This window comes from Cibotium barometz, chromosome 14 (assembly GCF_041138505.1).
Source record: "Cibotium barometz isolate CiBa-2024 chromosome 14, ASM4113850v1, whole genome shotgun sequence".
Taxonomy (NCBI): domain Eukaryota; kingdom Viridiplantae; phylum Streptophyta; class Polypodiopsida; order Cyatheales; family Cibotiaceae; genus Cibotium; species Cibotium barometz.
The window spans coordinates 32032932-32052994 of NC_141059.1; the positions used below are offsets into that span (position 1 = coordinate 32032932).

Genomic DNA, 20063 nt, shown 5'->3' on the forward strand with positions numbered 1-20063 from the left:
TATCCTATCCATCATACGATTAAACGTAGCAGGAGCATTGGTAAGACCAATAGGCATTACCAAAAATTCATATAATCCGAAGGCTGTCCTGAATGCAGTCTTATGGACATCTTGTGGCACCACGCGTATCTGGTGATAACCACTCTTTAAATCAAGTCTGCTAAAGCAAGCCGAACCATCAAGCTTATCCAAGATATCATCAATACGCGGAATTGGGAATCTGTTCTTGATGGTAAGCTTGTTTAATGCTCTATAGTCCACACACATACGGAATGATCCGTCCTTCTTTTGAACAAGAAGCACAGGGGAGCAGTAAGGTGAGGAACTGGGCTGAACCAAACCTTTCTCTAAAAGCTCATTTACCTGCTTCATGATTTCTTCTTGTTGTGCCGCACTCACTCGGGTTTGTGCGGGTTTGTTGGCACAAGATCTATGCGATGATCTTCGGGCCTTTGGGGAGGTAATTCACCTGGCAATGAATCAACAAAACAGTCATTGAATGCATAAAGAAAATTCAGCCTATCATTAGACATAGCATCCACATTCTGATGATTTGGCACAAGGCTATCACGAATTCCAGAACGAAACTTCCTCTTTCTTTCATCCTCAGTGATTTGCATAAAGGGAGTCACTTCCAGCAACACTTTCCAGAACTTGTTAACATACTGTTGCATGCTTTCATTGTCTCTTTGTTCCAGCCTGTCCCACTTTTGAGTAAGAGTTTGCTCCGCATTTGGTGGCAAAAACTGAGCATAGAATCTGTCTTTAAATTCCTTCCAAGTGGAAATGGGATCCTTGGTGATCTTTTCAGTGATCCACCAATGAGCAGCAGTCCCTTTCAAAAACATGCTAGCATGGCGTACCTTTGACTTTTCAGTAAGTCCTCATCGCTAAAAGCAATGTCGAACTATGCCACAAATGCTAACACTTTAGAAGCATCATGTTCACCATGAAAGACATCAAACTTGACAGATTTGTCACCTGCTTTGAATTCCTTGAGCTTTCTGGCATGAGGCTCATGGTCTCCTCTTTTTCTTTTCCCCTTATCCAACGGGGCAGCCCTATCTGCATGGGCTCCATGGGCCATCATAGAAGTTTCATGAGGCACGGTGGCATGTGCTCCACGAACTTGAAACTCAGATGCATGTGACTTACCTGCATATGGCAATGTCTCTCCACGAGACAACTCAGAAGGCAAATTTTTTTTGGAAGCAGACCTGTCACCCTTACCATGGAATTCATGTCTTGCATGCATGTGACTTTCATGCCCTCCATGAGCACTGGCATACATATATCTGTCAGGCTTAGTGCCTTGTGGAGAAGACGCATGTCGAGAGGTGACTGTCACCTCTTCCTTTTGCATTAAAGATTTCAGCCTTTGAGATGCGGGATCTCCATGCTTCAAACGAGGTGGATTTCTGAATTTCAGCTCTCCGTCATCCCCCTCTTTAATATCACCTTTGCGGAGAAGGTAGGCAAGTGCCAACTCCCTTGGTTTCTTGCCCACTTCCCGTGCCATTGATTCAAAAGTTACATCTACCATTGCATCAGGCACTTTGCACATGGGGATCTTCATGCAAAAACTTTAACTCTTGCTCTTGAGCCTGCAGAAGTTTTCTCATATGTTCCATTTCAGCCCTCATAGCATCAGGCTCTTGTTCAAGCATGACTGTCTTTCCTAGAGACAGTTGACCCTTTGATTCACTATCATTAACTCTTTCAAGGGGCTTGTGTCTTCCTCGCAGGGCATCAGACCCACGAGAGGCACTAGATGGACCCCTCGAATTTGGCACTTCCAAAGGGTTGCCTTGGCTGTCCATTGTGTTTAAAGTGTGCTAAAAGCGGGATGTCTAGTACACAGGTTCGTTTCCCACTAGAAAGAGGGAAACAACCGTGCTCTGATACCAATGAAGCCGATCCCGTCAAGTGGGAAAGACTCCGTTGGACACCCACACGCATAATAGCACAACTTTAAAACCACAATTTGAAATGGACAACTTAATATAACTTGAAATTGAAATGAAATGAAATGGAAAGATGGACACCAGCACTGGGGCCGGAACGGGCCGACCCCCCCCTCAATATATGATATATTTATTGGGAGTATTTAATAAATACAATGCTCCATGGGTTCCAAGAACCAGATGATGTCCATGTACATATGAAAACAGTACCACAAACAAATAGGCTCGAAGTCGATGTTCGAAGTAGATACTCGAAGCAGAACGACCATTAGTGCGGTCCAGTCTGTACGGTCCTGTGCTTTCACTGGACTCCGCGGAGAGCGCCTCACTGGTGTTCCGAGACCACGCACAAACAGGCGCTCTCGTACTAACGCCTGGCTCTCCCGATCTCAGCACCTTTGGACCGAGGTTCGCCAATAGAGCCTGGACTACCCGGCACCGAACGGGTGTTGGCCGTATAGGGAGTTGGGAATCCCTTATCAGATTTAACACGAAATACTTTACTTAAATCTGAAATTCACTTGTGGATGGCAGATAGAGGACCATTACCCGTGGTATTTGTGTAGAAGATGTAGCCACCCAGGAGATGTGAAGTCCTCTTGTAGTCGCTAGTGGAGAAGATGTGCAACCTCTTTCAAAGTAGGAAATAGAGAGGCAGCCTTAGGAGAGATAACACCTTGTTGAAGAAGAAGCCACCTTGTTGGGGTGGCACAGCCCCTCGTAGAGAACTGAGTGCAGCCACCAAGATAAGTACAATCGCAAAGACCACAGCCGCCTGCTGTGAGAAAAGGAGTACCCTCTTGCAAAGGAGGAGATGCCTGACTGCAGCGTGGAGGAACCGGCGGATTTGAAGAGGCAGCCGCCTGTAGATGGTGGGCAGCCTTGCTGAATGACAGCCGCAACACGTGAGGTTTGTAGCCGCTTGGAAGAGAGTCAAGCAGCCTGTAGTGCAGGGAGTACAGCTGCCGGTTGGAGGAGGATACACGGCAGCCTGTGTAGCATGTAAGGAGTAGCAGCCAGTCGCCTGCAGGGGAGCATGGGGAGGTGCTTTGGCTGCAGCCTGTAGTGCAGAGGATAGGGCAGCCAGCAGCCTTAGATGCAGTCGCCTGTTGTAGAGGTAAAAGCATGCGCCGTCTGTATGGGAGAGGTAGCATGCACAGTGGGAGAGGCAGCATGCGCAGCAGTCTTGCTGCAGATGGAGCTCACAGCCTACTAGAAGAGCATGCGCAACAAGCTTCAGCCGCTTGGGAGCAGAAGCGTAAGACGCCGGTTCTTGATCTTCACGAAGATGGTGGAAGCGGGTGATGGAGGCGCACAAAATAATCGTATATCCAAGGTGGTCGTGGGATTCCTTTTTATTAAGGTGGGAGAGGGAGTGATACAACTAGTGATTTGGCTGGCCCCCCCACGCTTGCATGTGGGTGGCCAGTTCCAAAGGGGTGTGGTAGGTGACCATACCCACTCCCACACTAACTTAAGTGGGGCTCCCCACCTTGGCCCCTAAGTGGGTGCCCAAAGGGGGTGCCCACTTTTAAGTGGGTGTGAACCTGTGACCTTATAAATCAAAAGGTTAGGAATAAAAGTATTAAACTAACATGTTAATTATACTTACCACCTGTTCACATGCACCAAAACTTGTCAGAAGACAGAGCAGACTTCACGACTCACTGGCAGGCGTCCCCGCTCAGTAAGTAACACGTCAAACAGGCAAACACAAAAATACATGTCATGCGAAAACAGTTTCAAACATGCAAATCATGTGTGCATGTGCAAATAGTAACATGGACATATCTCTCGTTCATGGAACAAGTACAAAATATCTGTCGGCACAAAACTGGCACGACGTAAAACATAAAAACCTGGTCTTCCTATGGTGTGACAGTCCCATAGGTAAGACACAGTTCCAGGCCCGAGTTTTCCTATGGTGTGACAGTCCCATAGGCAAAACACGGTACGAATACTGGCTCTTCCATGGTGTGACAATCCCATGGGTCGAACACAGTCCAGGTCATACACGGGTGGCACCAGTCTGGCTCCCGTCCATACGACACCATCCTGCTAACACACGGGTGGCACCAGTCTGGCTCCCGTCCATGTCAGCAAAATACTGGCCTCTTCACATGAGACACCGGCCTGTCCTCAAGTGAACGAGACGCAAAAACTGGAGATGGACCAAATGGTCGGCCAATCGGTGACAATCGACGGCTTCCTCACTTCTTCAGTAGAGTCGTCCTTCCACCTCGAGATGCACCAGGGTGTATACTCGTGGTGCACATTCTAGAGGGAAAGCCGCCAGAGCGATTAGTACGGTGGTCCAGAGCACCAAATGCAGACTCTTCGAGAGGAGATACCTGGGACCTCTACGATTGTTGAGGAAATATCAGGTGTACTGATGTACCAGGTGATGTGGAGGAGTGGGAGTCACTATATGATTCTGATGGGAATCTCCTCACAGATGGAGACTACTCATCATCCTTATCTTCAGGCTTGGATGATGATGAGTTAGAGGTGGCCATATGGCTATTGGCATTTGTACTTAGTAGTATGTACTGGGATTTTAGCTTCAGTAGGACTTCATGTTGTATGCAATGCAGCTCATTTGACATTTATATAGCATACATGTTTGCATTTCAATTGTTTTGTGTGTATCTTTGTGTACCAGTGTTGCTAAAGTATGAATGATTTATAATATGTGTTTTTTATATATATATATACACATTATTTTTAGAAAGTGAACGTACTTAAAGTACTCATCCTGATGTGTACTTTACATACTCGTACGCGTACCGCACCGTACCTAAAGTACTCAACCACTATGAAGTCACCTTGCCTAAGGCATTCAACCTTATTCATGTGACATTGGCTACACTTTCTAACGTAATCTTCAATATAGGTCCTCATCTGTGGCCAATAAAAGTTTATCTCGACTAATGCAAGAGTTCATTGAATTCTTGGGTGCCTTGTATTAGGAACATCATGACATTCGAAAAGTATCCTTTCTCAAATTTCATCAATGTCCGGCACACAAACTTTGGTACTTCATATCAGTAACCAATTCCGAATAGAATACTGCCGGATTATCTTCTCGTCGGCATGACTTTTTTGGAATTCCGGACTTCCTAGATCTCTTGCGGTTTGAACTAGCTGCTAGATCTTTCCAAAGAAGCGATCTCCTTGGCAAAGCCCTTGAAGAGAAAGATAGAGATTAGTCAAGATCTCAGCTAATGGGGAGAGAGCATCAACTTCAGGTATCCTCCTAAGTGCATCTGCAACCCAGTTGCTAGAATTGAATCTCAAAATTGAACTCTTGCATGAGTTCAACCCATCTCACTTTGCGATCTCTAGGATCTCCTTGATCACAAACGTACCTCAAGGAATGATGATCTATCCAAGCAACAAACTTGGAGCCATAGAGATATTGTTGCCACTTCTTCAAAGTGTGAACAACTGCTAGTAACTCTTTTTCCCGATTTGGATACTGCATTCCGGCAGCTAGGAGCTTTTAACTCTCAAAAGCAACCGGTCTTGTGCCTTGATAGAGAGGTGTCCCAATGACAAAATCACTAGCATCAGTCTCAACCACGAATGATCTACTAAATGCAGCATTGGTGTTGTAGTCACCAATTCTTTCAATGCTTTAAAGCTTGCATTGACGATATCATTCCACACCACCAAAGGACTGTGCTTACCCTGCTTTTTCCTCACCACTCCTTTCAGGGTGGAGTGAGTGGTGCCGATACCTTGGCAAAATCATGAATAAACTTCTAGAAAACTCTGGTAAATCCAAAAAAAGACTTCATGTGCTGTACAGGCTTCAGAATAGACCATTCATGAACTTTGCGTACCTTCTCTGGGTCTATGCGAATTCGATCACGGCTAATAACATGATCTAGATAGATACTTTCCGTTTTAAAGAAATCACACTTGGATTCCTTGGCATAGAGCTTTAAAATTTGTAAGACGGTCCTGAGATGCTCTATGTGCCCTTGCAATGTTTTACTATAAATCATTATATCATCCAAGAATACCACAATAAACTTTATCAGATATGGATGAAGTAGACCTTTCATCATCTACTGGTCCCAACACATGGATTTATCCCTGTGTCCCTAAATGTGTGGTGTTGCTAGTACTTTGAATGAAGATTTGCATGCACTGGGATGATTCATTTGACTTGTGACCCGATGACAGGTGCCTGACCAATGGCCTAATAAGTGCTTGGGATGACACGACACATTACATCATACACTAAGGTGACAACAGTGTGGGATGGGCACGTCACTGACATATGCAAGACGTGCATGACAATGACCTTGACTATCCCTTGGAGTACATTGGCGACTTGTCCTTAAACAAGGGCTCACAAAATGTTTATTGTCCGGACTTAGGGCCTTGCACTTGAGTTGTAGTATGTCCATGGCATCTAAGTGCCGGATGCGCATGACATTGGGGATCTTTCTACGGGGTAGCTTCTTCATATGAGCTGCATGTAGAGGCAGGTTAAAAGGTGGATGTCACATGGGAGTGCAGAGAGCTCCAAAGATGCATGGTATGTATTACACAGGAGGAGCTTAAGCAACATGCCACACTCCATTGTTCAGCATACTTGCCAACATTGTCACTTCATATGAATGTTCCATACATGCTTGCTTAGATATTGTAATTTTCAATAACAGGAATTTATGTGGACTTAAAGCCGCTGGGTGACTAGGGCTTAGATGGCCCTCCTTGTGGGTTGCCAAGCTCACGAGTAGATAAAGTTTGTATGAGCTAAAAGTTTATGCTCTGTGGCTCTTGTGTGTTTTCAGGTAAAGAAAATTCCAGAGAGGGGCCAGGGAAAGCACAAGCGCAGCTTTGAGCGTGTGGATGCACTTCCGTGTTCCCTTTTACAGCTCTGCAATTGCAGCCATTGCATGGCCACCTTGATCAACCAAGACAGTATGACAAGAGAGCAATCTGTTACAACTGATCAGAGAGAGGAGCAGAGTAAGTCCCATAGATTTTGTGTACATTGACTACTTTTTTTTTCCTGTTGTGGTCTACATTATATATTTAGATGTCGAGGTTTGAACTCACGCTCCCTTGTGGGCAGTGTGGTATGATAACCATTTGGGCAAGGGTTTACCAACTCCCTAATATCTTTTCCTACTCAACATGACATGGTTGCAGGAATAAATTTTTTGTTGAAGGTCAATGTTGCACAAAACACACCACCTCCACACCCACATCCACATCCACGCACGTGCACACCCACACCCACACACCGGTGTCTTAGACCGAAACTCTTTTGTAGACTAGACGTAAATATAATCGCTCTCTCCCACTTTGTATGGCACTTGTACCACATCACAAGTTTTTAGCCACACGACTACCTTGTACAACAATTTCATTTACAAATATTCACAGCATAGGTAGCCAGTTTTTTCTTCTTTTTTTTTTCACTTTTTTCCATGACTCAGTATTATCATGGATTCATTGAGTTACTTTTTGGTCTCATAGACCATTTGAGTCTTATGAAAATGCCTTTCTTTCTTTGAGACAATGAGGGTTTAGAAGATTTATGTTCTTCTGCAAGAACAATATTTTGGCTAAGGACATTCAAGTTCATGATATGAAGTGCCAAAAATGTCCTAGTAATGAAGACAGAAAGGTCTGAAGGAAGGCTTTCTGTTAAATCCATGGGAGATTTTAGTTGGCACATGGGAGGGTAATTTCCATGGGTTTTATCTTGGAGAGGGAGTTTGAATCCCGGTAGGTCATCACCGGTGGTATTATGGCTGCTTTGCGACCACAAGTTGTAACACTTTGGGTGGGAAGACGAGCAGGTACCAAACCTTGCGAAGAAAAAGATGTAGAGGGCATACCTCTGTCTTGATGGTATGTTTGTTCTGTAAGAAAAAGATGTAGAGGCATAACTGTCTCGATGGTATGTTTGTTTTGTAAGAAAAATACACTAAGCAGAACTTGATTGTAAGACAAAGGACTTGAAGCAAGAGATACACGGATTGGTTTAAGCAGAAGGGTCCGGAGTGAGGGGGGCAGAAAGTAACTCCTTTAATTAGCATTAGTGGGAAATGGAGAATAATGCTCAATTATTGTTGCAAACCAAAGTTACAAACTGATGGCGTTTGCCCATCCGTGCGCTCCGGCAAGGAGCTTTGATGGTGATCTAGGTAGATTCTAAACAGAGGATGTCATGCACATATAAGGGTGCACTATTGCAGTGAAGATAGATCTCAATATCTACAAGATAAGATATGCAAGATAGGAGCTACCACTAGACTATATATAGTCTCCTAATGGCGGCAATGTACCAGCCTGCTATCTATTATTAGACCAACAAAGCGTGCCCCATCATACTCCAACTCTGTACATGGATACATGGGTACATCGTACCAAGTGTACCTTGGATGTATTCAACACCCGCATCCTTGCTTTCCAATGGTTCTTTCGGGGTTAATTTAAGAACCTACTCAATACACCAACTGCAAAGCTAATGTTTGGCCGTGTATTGCACAAGAAAATCAAACTCCTCACCAACCTCCTGTACTCCTTCATATCCACAAGTGGAGAAGTGTCTTCTGTTGACAACTTCACATCAACCTTCATAGGGGTGCCAACTAACTTGCATTGGCCATACCAAATGTCTGCTAGTATTTCTTCTGCATACTTTTGCCGAGAAATGAAGATGTAATCCGACCTCAATCCCTAAATAAAAATGTGTAAGCCCAAGGTCTGTCATCTCAAACTCTTAACTCAGCATCTCTATAGTTTGCCAGATCTTTTCCCATCAAAATGAGGTGGTCCACATGAAGGACTATGATCATGTACTTGCCCTACGGAGAGAAAATGCACAAATTTTCATTTGGCGGGCTTTTTTTTTTTTCCGAGAAAAGATCCTTTCATTAGTTATGTAAAAAAAACGCCCGTAGGGCTACAAAAGAGATCTCTCCTGCTCCTAACAGAGAGAAGAGCAGTGAATACATCATGGCAGCCCGGGAGACTCTCCCTAGGTGCTGCAAAATACAAGCATCAGTCTAAAGGACTGAGCGGCTAAATCATACAATGGGGGGGGGAAGAGCCAAACAGGTGGCCTGTAGTGCCAACGGGGGGATCCCGTGTGTAGGGTGTAGAACGGGCCGCAGCGCCAAGTGGTATGAAAGGCCTGGCGTCGTAAAATCGCCTCATCCGAGTCTCCCCGGATGCGGTCGTACTGTCCTCGCAGGGTGTGGATCAACTCCTGCCAAATCCCCCGAACAGTCTCTGCTGGTGGCTCTAATCTCCCCTCAAAGGCCGTGAAGCACCGGGCCCTCCAGGTGAACCAGATGGTGAGGCTGCTGAGGAGCTCCCATCGTAAATCCCTCTCCTGTGTCCAGCTGTCGGACGAGAAATCCGGTGCCGGAACCAGGCGAGGCTGGCCCCTAATAAATCTGATGGCCTGACTGCCCTGCTCCATCTCATAGCCCATAGCAGGCCCTGACGACATTTGGCGGGCTTTTAGAAAGACCAATACTCAAAAATATGTCGATCCGCTCAACGGGTGGATTCCAACCCCTACAATGCCTTCCGGAGTCTACATACTTTGCCTTTTGCACCTAGCATCACAAATCCTGGGGGCTGTTCAATATACACCTCCTCCTTGAGATGTACATTCAAAAAGGCGGACTTCACACTCATCTATATTAGTGGCCACTTCTTGTGAGGAGCCAAAGCTAATATTGTGTGAATGGTGGTCAATCTAGCTGTGGGGGCGAATGTCTCTCGAAAGTTGAACCCCTTGACATGTGCAAAGTCCTTCTTCACTAGCTTTGCCGTGTACTTTTCCAATGTTCCATCAGATTTGTACTTGGCCTTCTAAACCCATTTGGTTCAAATGACCTTGCATCTCTCTAGACGATCCACTAGATCCCAAGTGCGGTTGCGCATGATGGAATCATACTCATTCTGCATGGTCCCCTTCCAGTTTGGTTTTGCCACTTCTTCCAAACTTGTTGGCTCTTGCACCTTCATTATCTCACTCAACCATATTAACAATATGTGCCTATACTCTCTTCTGCTCCTCTAAGCTCTTTGACTGGTGAAGAACAAGTGTTGGTCCATCATCAAGAGCCGTGGGAGCGTTCGTGTCAAAAAGTTGCTTCACCTACTTCGGATGTGGCACTTTCTTTTGTGCATCAGCAGGCTTGCCATCTTCGTTTTCAGATTCCACCTTGTATGGAACGGGTGCGGGCCTCCCCTTCGCCATTGAAGCTAGAGTTTGTGGTCTTGCAGTTGGTGGCTATCTATTGGGCTACATCTTTGTTGATGGATAAAGTGGATGGATCCTCCTCCTCCTCCGCCTGATGGGGTTGTTCCATGAACACCAACCACATCACGGCTTACCATGATCTTGCTTGCCTCAGGTTCATATAGTTTGTAACCCTTTGACTCCCTAGTGTACCCTAGGAAGATACACTTTCTACTTTTGGCATCCCACTCAGTCCTTAATGAGCATGGAACATCCTTCTTTCCTCTCTCATTCTCAACCAACTTATGCCATAATTTAAAGTTTTCAAAGATATCTGCCTTATTCGGAAGAAAATACACCGACATCTTCCTACTAAAGTCATTGATCAGTAACATAAAATAGGAAGAACCACCCAGTGGAATGGTGGGCATCTTACCACAAAAACAAGCATGTACAAGCTCTAGAGGAGACTTAGCTCTGTTGTTGCTCTCTTGTGGAAAAGGTTGTTGATGTTGCTTGCCCATCATACAAGCTTCACATGCACCTGATGTGAGGCAGCTCAGGAATACAGGAAGGCCACTATAGCTCGCCGACTCACCACCTTCAGAACACTCACAAGCACAAGGGGCACCACCAGCTTCTCTAGCTGGAAAGAAAAATCTCTCTCTCTCTCTCTCTACCACCCAGAGATACCCAAAGAAAGGCAATTTCAACAGCTCACATATCTTATTATAAAAGCCTTTTATTCGTCAGCAAGGCTAAGCCACTCACATATCATCAACACAAACCCTGTTTGTCCATCTACAAGGGGTGATCCATCACCATAGATTTTATTAATTGACAAACTTCAACCCACTCTTCCTCGCACTCTCCTTTTATCACACATTCACAGCAAACAACTCACACACACACTGCCCAAGCTTCTCTTGGTCTCACACCAGAGGCCTCGAAACAAACGGCCACCTCCCGGTAGAAAGCCAGCAGTTGCACCAACACCTAGTCTCACAGACAGCCCAGCTCTCACATTGACGTTTGTCCTCTACCCGCTGGTCGGAGCTGCTTCACTGGATCACCTGGCCTTCCACACGGCGGTTACCTTTGGCTTTCGAGCGCTTACCACCTTCTCTTGCGGCTGCGCTTACTTCACACTGTCCTTTCACTCGACCCCCTGGTCTTCACTCCCATCTCCACGCCAGCTGCATCCAGTTACTTGCACTGTCTGCACTTGACAAGGGGGGGCCCCCACTCACGCTGTCTGCCAGCCCACTCCTATTTACACACGGCGGTTCAGCTTCCTTCGCACGTTATCACTCTCTTCACAGCGACTAACTCAGCAGCTCCGAGTCACCTGCACTAGCTGCATCCAGAGCCCTTCTCCTCTATGCGATGGCCACACAAGCGTCCCCCTCTTTTCCTTTCTTCTCAGGCTCTTTCTCCTTCTCTGCGCCTCCAGAACACCCCTGGCTTTTGCATACTCACAGCCAGCTTCTCTTGACTGCAAGGCGGCCTTCACTACAACGGCTTCACCAGCCCGTCTGCTGCCACTGAGCCTCGCTCTCCCCTGTCTCACGATCACCCCAGGGACTTCTCTACAGCAAGCGCTCTCTTCTTTTCTTCACGCCTCTGTCTGCACAGCATCCCTCCTTCTACTACCAGGCGGCCACTCCAGTGCTTCTTCGCCAGCCTTTCCTCTGGTCTCTGCAGATGCCCAGAACCGTCCCTTGCGCCCTTCTCACCAAAGCGCCTGTCTGCAGTACCACCAGCTCATACACGTCTCCGCCTCAGCCTCAGCACTCTTCACGTACACAGTCGGCCTCCCCTTTTTTGCAGCGCCTCCTTCCACTTTTTTTCCTGACCCCCGGCTCCTACTCCTCGAAGCGGCCCCTTCTTTCACGCCTTCTAGAGGTTGAGGTGGCGGCCCATAAAGACTTCCAAGTGGCCATTGGTTTTATTGGCCACTTGTATTACATTTAAATTAATTTTTTTTGAGCATTAAAATGATGGTTAGCCATGCTACTCCTCTCTTCTTTTCCTTGTACTTCGGGTTATCACACCGAGCCCATTACTTTTTCTAAACATGTTATCCATAAGCTCGTGATCACAGCAGCATCAACACTTACCAAACACGACATTTGCCCATACTTTGCCAACCTCAGCACACGCTTGCTAAAAATGGAGCACCATCTCTGCATCCAGAATTATCACATCGGGGTTCCCATAACACCTTCACGTGCAGGCATCAGCATCAGCTCGTAAAAAAAACATAAAACCACCCGCACATCACACAGTTGCAATAAAAACTTGAGATCTCCAGCATTTTCTCCGGAAAAAAACACGTGCATATACCAGCTCACAACAAAACCACTCGGCCTGTACATTTGCCAGGGCATTTAGGGCAAAGTTTTATTGCACACCACACATCCCATATGTACACGGACTCAAAACACCTTTACAGAAAAAAACCTGACATACTTTGCCCAACCCCCAGCCTGCTGAATCATTCATGATCAGCAGTAAAAAGCATTTCAAGACCTAAATCCATATCTAAAAACTGCCTTTCATCTGGAATCACATCTTCAGACACTGCATCCTGCACAATCACCATCAAGCGTGCATAATACTTCTTCAGCCTGTATCCATTTACCCTGGAAGCATGTAAAGTCCCATCTAAATCTGCCAATTGATAGGTGCCATTTGCAAATCCTTGCATCACCAAGAAGGGTCCTTCCCACTTAATTTGAAATTTCTTATGGAAGGCATTATCCAGCCTGCTATTATAACGTAATACCAAATCATCCTTCATAATTCCTTTGCTTTTAATTTTCTTGTTGAACTTCTCCAGCGTTCTTGCCTGCATATCTTCATAATGCTTAAAAGCATTATCCCTGTTCAGCTGTGCTTCTTGTAAATATAACAGCCGCTCTTTAAAGACATCTTTAGGCTCTTCCAAAAGCTTTTCCAACATTTTAACAGCTGGTATCTCCACCTCAATAGGCAATAAGGCTTCTTTCCCATAAACAAGATGAAATGGAGTGAAACCCGTACCAGTTCTAATTGCTGTCCTGTATGCCCACAAGGCAGCAGGCAACTCCAGATCCCAATTCTTGCCTTGTTGCTCTGTCACCTTGGATAAAATCTTGATCAATTCACCATTGAAACGCTCATTCAGGCCATTACACTGTGGATAGTAAGGTGTGGTAAAAGTTAAAACTACGACTGATCTTCATTTTTGTACACAAATAGTCCATAAGCTCTGCTCTGAAACCTGGACCTTGATCAGAAAGCAATTCCAATGGCACACCAAACTTATAGCAAATATCCTGATATACAAACTTTGCCACCTCCTTAGCAGTAATTTGTTTCAGTGCCTTTGCTTCTGCCCATCTAGAAAGGTAATCAACTGCAATCAAGATGTAACACTTCCCTCGGCTAGTAATAGGCAATGGTCCCACAGCATCAATTCCCCATTTTTCAAAAACATCATAAGCAAGAATTGTCTTCCTCATTTCAGACCTTAATATCCGTCTACTGTGAGCTTGGCATTGTTTGCATGACATGCACCAATGATTAACATCCTTATGTACACTTGGCCATACATAACCTTCCTGCAATACCTTATGCAAGGTAATCTTTGAGGCAAAATGTCCACCGCATGCTCCTTCATGGTTTTCCTTAAGAATTTTGTAAATTTCTTCCTTCCAAGGTACCCGTCGCATTATCAAATCAATTCCCTTCAAATACAAAGCATCACCAACCATCACATACCTTGCAGCTTTCCTGATGAAACCATATTTTTTTGATCTGTCAATATCATTAGGAATCATCCCTGTTAACAAAAACTCCTCAACATCTTGTAAATTCTCCCTGCCACAATAAAATGATGCATGAGCTTTAAGAACAAAAACTTCACCAATCATTTCCTGGGCTGCTTCATGAGCCTCCTCATTATGGCCTTGATCCACATGCTTAAGACTCCAAGCTTCAAATTCCTTTAGCAAACCCTTAATCTTGAAACACATTTCCTTGAGTAACATATTCTTTGACTTCCAAATTCCCAATACCTGTTTTACCACAAGCAATGCATCTCCTCGAATGCGAATCCTGTGTACACCATGCTTCAAACATATTTGCAATCCAACTTCCAGAGTCAGATACTCCGCTTCATTGTTGCTATGTGCATCCACCTTAACACCCTTTTTAAAAACAAGGCAACCATGTGGATCATAAAGCACCAAACCTCCTGAGGCTGCATCATGGCTTTTCCTGTAAGAACCATCAAAATATAATAAGTGTGCATTCACCAATTCAGCCGCATCCTCAATTGGCTTCTTGATGGTTTCCTCCTTTATAAGAAGAGAACCCTTCTTATATGTCAGTAGATCAGCTAAGGTAGCCCTGGTACTCTCTTCCACCAAGAATGAGAAAGTAAATTCCTGCAACTCAATCACCCACTTCATCATAGCCTCAGATAAATTTGTACCATTTATCAACCGAGGCAAAAAAGTGTAGCTCGTCAAAAACACAAAGGGGCGAGGCAACAAGTAATGGCGAAACCGCCTACATGTATACATCACACTAACCATAACAAGTTCCACCTCTGATAACAACCTTTCTCTAGGAAGTTTTACTCTGCTAGCACAGTAGACTGGTTGCATATAATGTGATTCTTTCCTCTTCTGTAACAACATGGCTCCAACTGCATCTTCACCTACTGAAGGATTGACATAAAATACCTGTTCCCAGTTAGGCACCTGCATTGTAGGAATAGCTCCCAACACCTCTTTCACTTTTTGGAAAACTACCTCACACTCCTCCGTCCAATGCAAAGGATCATGCTTTGCTGCTTGCTGCAAAGGATATAACAACTGTGAAGATAGAGAGATAAATCGAGCCATATACTTCACCTTTTGCACAAAAGTAGCCAATTGTCTTGTATTCTTTGGTGTAGGAAGAAGAAGAAGAGACTTGACTTTATCATGATCTGGATCAATACCATTCTCTGAAATAACATGGCCCAAGAGCTTCACCCTCGGTTGAGCTAAAAAACACTTTTTTGGATTTAATTGACCACCACACTCATCATAACGCTGAAAAACTATAGCCAGCTTATCACAATGCTCTTGCCTGGAGCTGTATATATAAAAATCATCAATAAAATCCTTCACAAACTTGTTCAAAAAAGGAGATAATACCCAATTTGCCCTTCTCTGATAGTAGGCTGGTCCATTCATCAATCCAAAAGGAAGAACTTTGTAGCAGAAACACTCCCACGGTGTAATGAAAGTCGTCTTGCGCTGATCTTCTTCTGCAATCTTTAACTGAAAATAACCTGAATACCCATCACAAACACTATACCTTTCATATCCAGCTACAGTATCCAAGATCTCATCCAAAAAAGGTAGGGGGTAAGAATCCTTCTTTGTAGCAGCCTTCAAAGGCTTGAAATCCACACATATACGCCACCTGCCATCCTTCTTTGGACTCACCACTGTAGGACTTACCCACTCAGCTGTATCCACTGGTGTAATGAAACCTGCACTCAACAGCTTATCAACTTCCTCTCTCAGGGCCTGCATTTGTTCTCGTCCCATCCTGCGAAGCTTTTGCCTAACTGTTTTTACACCTTCTTTCAATTCAATCCTCAAATCTGGCCCTTTAAACCCTTGAATCTCCCTATAAGAAGTGATGAACAATTCTGGAAAATGAGACAGCATATTAACATATCTAACCTTTTCTCCACTCGAGAGATCTGAACTCAGCATTCCCAACTCAGCATTCCCTCAATCAGCTCCTGCTTCTTCTTCACTTTTATCTTTGGCTGCAATAATTCCTCGATCACTTCATACGACCCCAAAGTATCTGCTCCCTCAGCACCCACTTCATGCACTTCTTTATCTTCATAACCTTGTTGCTTGATATTAGGAAAGCCATATCTGCCTCTTCTCCACTAGAAGCAGTGGTCGATGAATCCATCTCTCATTCAGAAGTAGTGGTGGTAGTTTCCTCTTCACTTGAATCCTGTGGCCTCTCCCACACATCATTCAAAGATCTCCTACTATGCATCTCAAAAGATTTTTTATTACCCTGCTTATTATGCAAAGAAATGGTCCCATACCTCCAGTCCTGTACTGCACCCACCACTCGCAACCAGGGTCGTCCAAGAATAATTGGAAAAGCACCAAGACCCGCAGGCATCACATGAAAATCTACAGTAGCTTTGACATTAAAAACTTCAATTTCCAATTCCTTTATCATACCAAGACATTTTACCTTTTGATGATTAGCCATCCTGATTCGAAAACCAGAAACCCCAGACACCCTCAAGCCTGACTGCTCCACACATGATTGGGTAATCACACAGATTTGAGCTCCTCCATCTATATAGGCCTGACCAAGGTTCCTACCTTTACTCCATACCTCCACAATAGGGCAAATATCTGGAAGCTCTTCTAAAGATAGTACTTTGACTGACCTCTTCTCTGACTTCTTTTCCATTGGATTCACAAGTCCCTTCCATTGCCTTCTCAATTTTGGCACCATCTCCACCAACTGCCCAAAGGTGATGTTGGCCTTCCTGTTCACCAAATCAGATTTCAAGTCATAGCTGGTTTGCCCATCCCCCAGTGGAAAATCTGACACCTGGAACCTTCTACGAGGCTTCCGTTTCCTTTTAGCTTTCACATCTTCTCCTTCCTGCTGCTTCCCCTTCTTACGGCTGGGTCCTGCCACTCCTTTTCCTTCTCTTTCATCCGTTGTGCGCTTGCCAACAGGCATCACATCCCCTTCTTCTCTAACTTGAACATTCTCTAGAGTAACAACATTCATGACCTTTGCCTTCCCCTTCTCCTCAGCGGTGATTCCACTGGGGCCTGCTTGATCCCTGATATCAATACCATAATCATTTGACCTATCAGGTAGCTGTGAAGGTAGTGGGTACATATCACCACCCATTCGCTGAGGCTTATCACAATCTGTACTCGGATGACCAAGCTCACCACAGTTCCAACATGTAGGGATGAAACGACGGCCCCTACCACGACCACGTCCATATCCTGCTTGTCCATCTCCCCCTTCATGATTATTGCCTCTGCCTCTACCACGTCCACCACCTGTACTTCCCATTAAATTTAAGCTCAAATTCTTCATAAGATCAACCATCTGTTTCATATCCTGTCGCAATCCCTCATCAGAACCTGCAGGAACCATAGGTACTCCTTGACTAGCTTGTGGCACCATCTGCATAGCTTGGGCTTCAGTGGGCTTCATCCTCTCGATCACTGCATTCATGGGTGTAGCCTCCACTCTACGAATCTCCGGCTGTGCTACAACTGGAATCATCCCTAGCTGATTCATCCGCTGCAGCTTCCAATCTATTGACTTAGCAATTTCCACCGCATCCTCAAAAGACCTGGGCTTCTTCAATTCCACTTTCCAGCGAATACTCCTCTTAAGCCCGGCTACAAACTTGTTTTTCTTCATCATGTCAGGCGGTACCTGGTCTTCCCCTAAAGCCTTGCATAGAGTCTCCCATAGCAAAGAAAATTTCTTGACATAATCATCAATAGATTCAAACTCACCTTGTGTCAGAGCTTGTACCTCATGCCAAACCTTGTCGGGGTCTTCTACCTTCTTGAACCTGTTGCTTAGTGCTGTCTTTAATCCATTCTCAGTCATATCAAGATGTGGAACAGCAACCCTCAATGACTCCTCATAAGTCCTGTACCAGGTCCTTGCATCCCCTTTCAAACAGATGCTCAGTAGCCGCAACACCTGTACCGACTCATTAATATGGTTGCTTATGCATGCAACCTCCATTCTTTCCAAGAAATCTGCCACATCCTCATTAGGGCTACCATAAAACTCTGGATAAGACATCATTTTAACCCCCAAACTTCACCTCAGATCCAAGAAAACCTTCCCTGAAACTCTCAACACCTAGGGCCTACACCCTGATAAACTGAAGGAAATGCCAGAGCAACTCCTCAGTGGGGGCACCAGAAAGATGTGAGGCAGCTCAGGAATATAGGAAGGCTCCTATAGCTCGCCGACTCACCACCTTCAGAACACTCACAAGCACAAGGGGCACCACCAGCCTCTCTAGCTGGAAAGAAAAATCTCTCTCTCTCTCTCTCTCTACCACCCAGAGATACCCAAAGAAAGGCAATTTCAACAGCTCACATATCTTATTATAAAAGCCTTTTATTCGTCAGCAAGGCTAAGCCACTCACATATCATCAACACAAACCCTGTTTGTCCATCTACAAGGGGTGATCCATCACCATAGATTTTATTAATTGACAAACTTCAACCCACTCTTCCTCGCACTCTCCTTTTATCACACATTCACAGCAAACAACTCACACACACACTGCCCAAGCTTCTCTTGGTCTCACACCAGAGGCCTCGAAACAAACGGCCACCTCCCGGTAGAAAGCCAGCAGCTGCACCAACACCTAGTCTCACAGACAGCCCAGCTCTCACATTGACGTTTGTCCTCTACCCGCTGGTCGGAGCTGCTTCACTGGATCACTTGGCCTTCCACACGGCGGTTACCTTTGGCTTTCGAGCGCTTACCACCTTCTCTTGCGGCTGCGCTTACTTCACACTGTCCTTTCACTCGACCCCCTGGTCTTCACTCCCATCTCCACGCCAGCTGCATCCAGTTACTTGCACTGTCTGCACTTGACAAGGGGGGGCCCCCACTCACGCTGTCCGCCAGCCCACTCTTATTTACACACGGCGGTTCAGCTTCCTTCGCACGTTATCACTCTCTTCACAGCGACTAACTCAGCAGCTCCCAGTCACCTGCGCTAGCTGCATCCAGAGCCCTTCTCCTCTATGCGATGGCCACACAAGCGTCCCCCTCTTTTCTTTTCTTCTCAGGCTCTTTCTCCTTCTCTGCGCCTCCATAACACCCCTGGCTTTTGCATACTCACCGCCAGCTTCTCTTGACTGCAAGGCGGCCTTCACTACAACGGCTTCACCAGCCCGTCTGCTGCCACTGAGCCTCGCTCTCCCCTGTCTCACGATCACCCCAGGGACTTCTCTACAGCAAGCGCTCTCTTCTTTTCTTCACGCCTCTGTCTGCACAGCATCCCTCCTTCTACTACCAGGCGGCCACTCCAGTGCTTCTTAGCCAGCCTTTCCTCTGGTCTCTGCAGATGCCCAGAACCGTCCCTTGCGCCCTTCTCACCAAAGCGCCTGTCTGCAGTACCACCGGTTAATACACGTCTCCGCCTCAGCCTCAGCACTCTTCACGTACACAGTCGGCCTCCCCTTTTTTGCAGCGCCTCCTTCCACTTTTTTTCCTGACCCCCGGCTCCTACTCCTCGAAGCGGCCCCTTCTTTCACGCCTTCTAGAGGTTGAGGTGGCGGCCCATAAAGACTTCCAAGTGGCCATTGGTTTTATTGGCCACTTGTATTACATTTAAATTAATTTTTTTTGAGCATTAAAATGATGGTTAGCCATGCTACTCCTCTCTTCTTTTCCTTGTACTTCGGGTTATCACACCCAGCCCATAACTTTTTCTAAACATGTTGCCCATAAGCTCGTTATCACAGCAGCATCAACACTTACCAAACACGACATTTGCCCATACTTTGCCAACCTCAGCACACGCTTGCTAAAAATGGAGCACCATCTCTGCATCCAGAATTATCACATTGGGGTTCCCATAACACCTTCACGTGCAAGCATCAGCATCAGCTCGTAAAAAAAACATAAAACCACCCGCACATCACACAGTTGCAATAAAAACTTGAGATCTCCAGCATTTTCTCCGGAAAAAAACACGTGCATATACCAGCTCACAACAAAACCACTCGGCCTGTACATTTGCCAGGGCATTCAGGGCAAAGTTTTATTGCACACC

The 20063-nt window shown here is 45.5% G+C and overlaps 1 protein-coding gene across 3 annotated transcripts in view; it reads left to right on the forward strand.

Moving 5' to 3' along the window:
• ROS3 (RNA-binding (RRM/RBD/RNP motifs) family protein) overlaps positions 1-20063 on the forward strand; it is a 98149-nt gene that overhangs the window by 61655 nt on the left and 16431 nt on the right. For all 3 annotated transcript variants that reach the window (XM_086808471.1, XM_086808470.1, XM_086808472.1), the window contains one exon: positions 6773-6950. In XM_086808471.1, coding sequence (XP_086664597.1) covers positions 6773-6950 — 178 coding nt within the window. The remainder of the gene's footprint in view (positions 1-6772; positions 6951-20063) is intronic.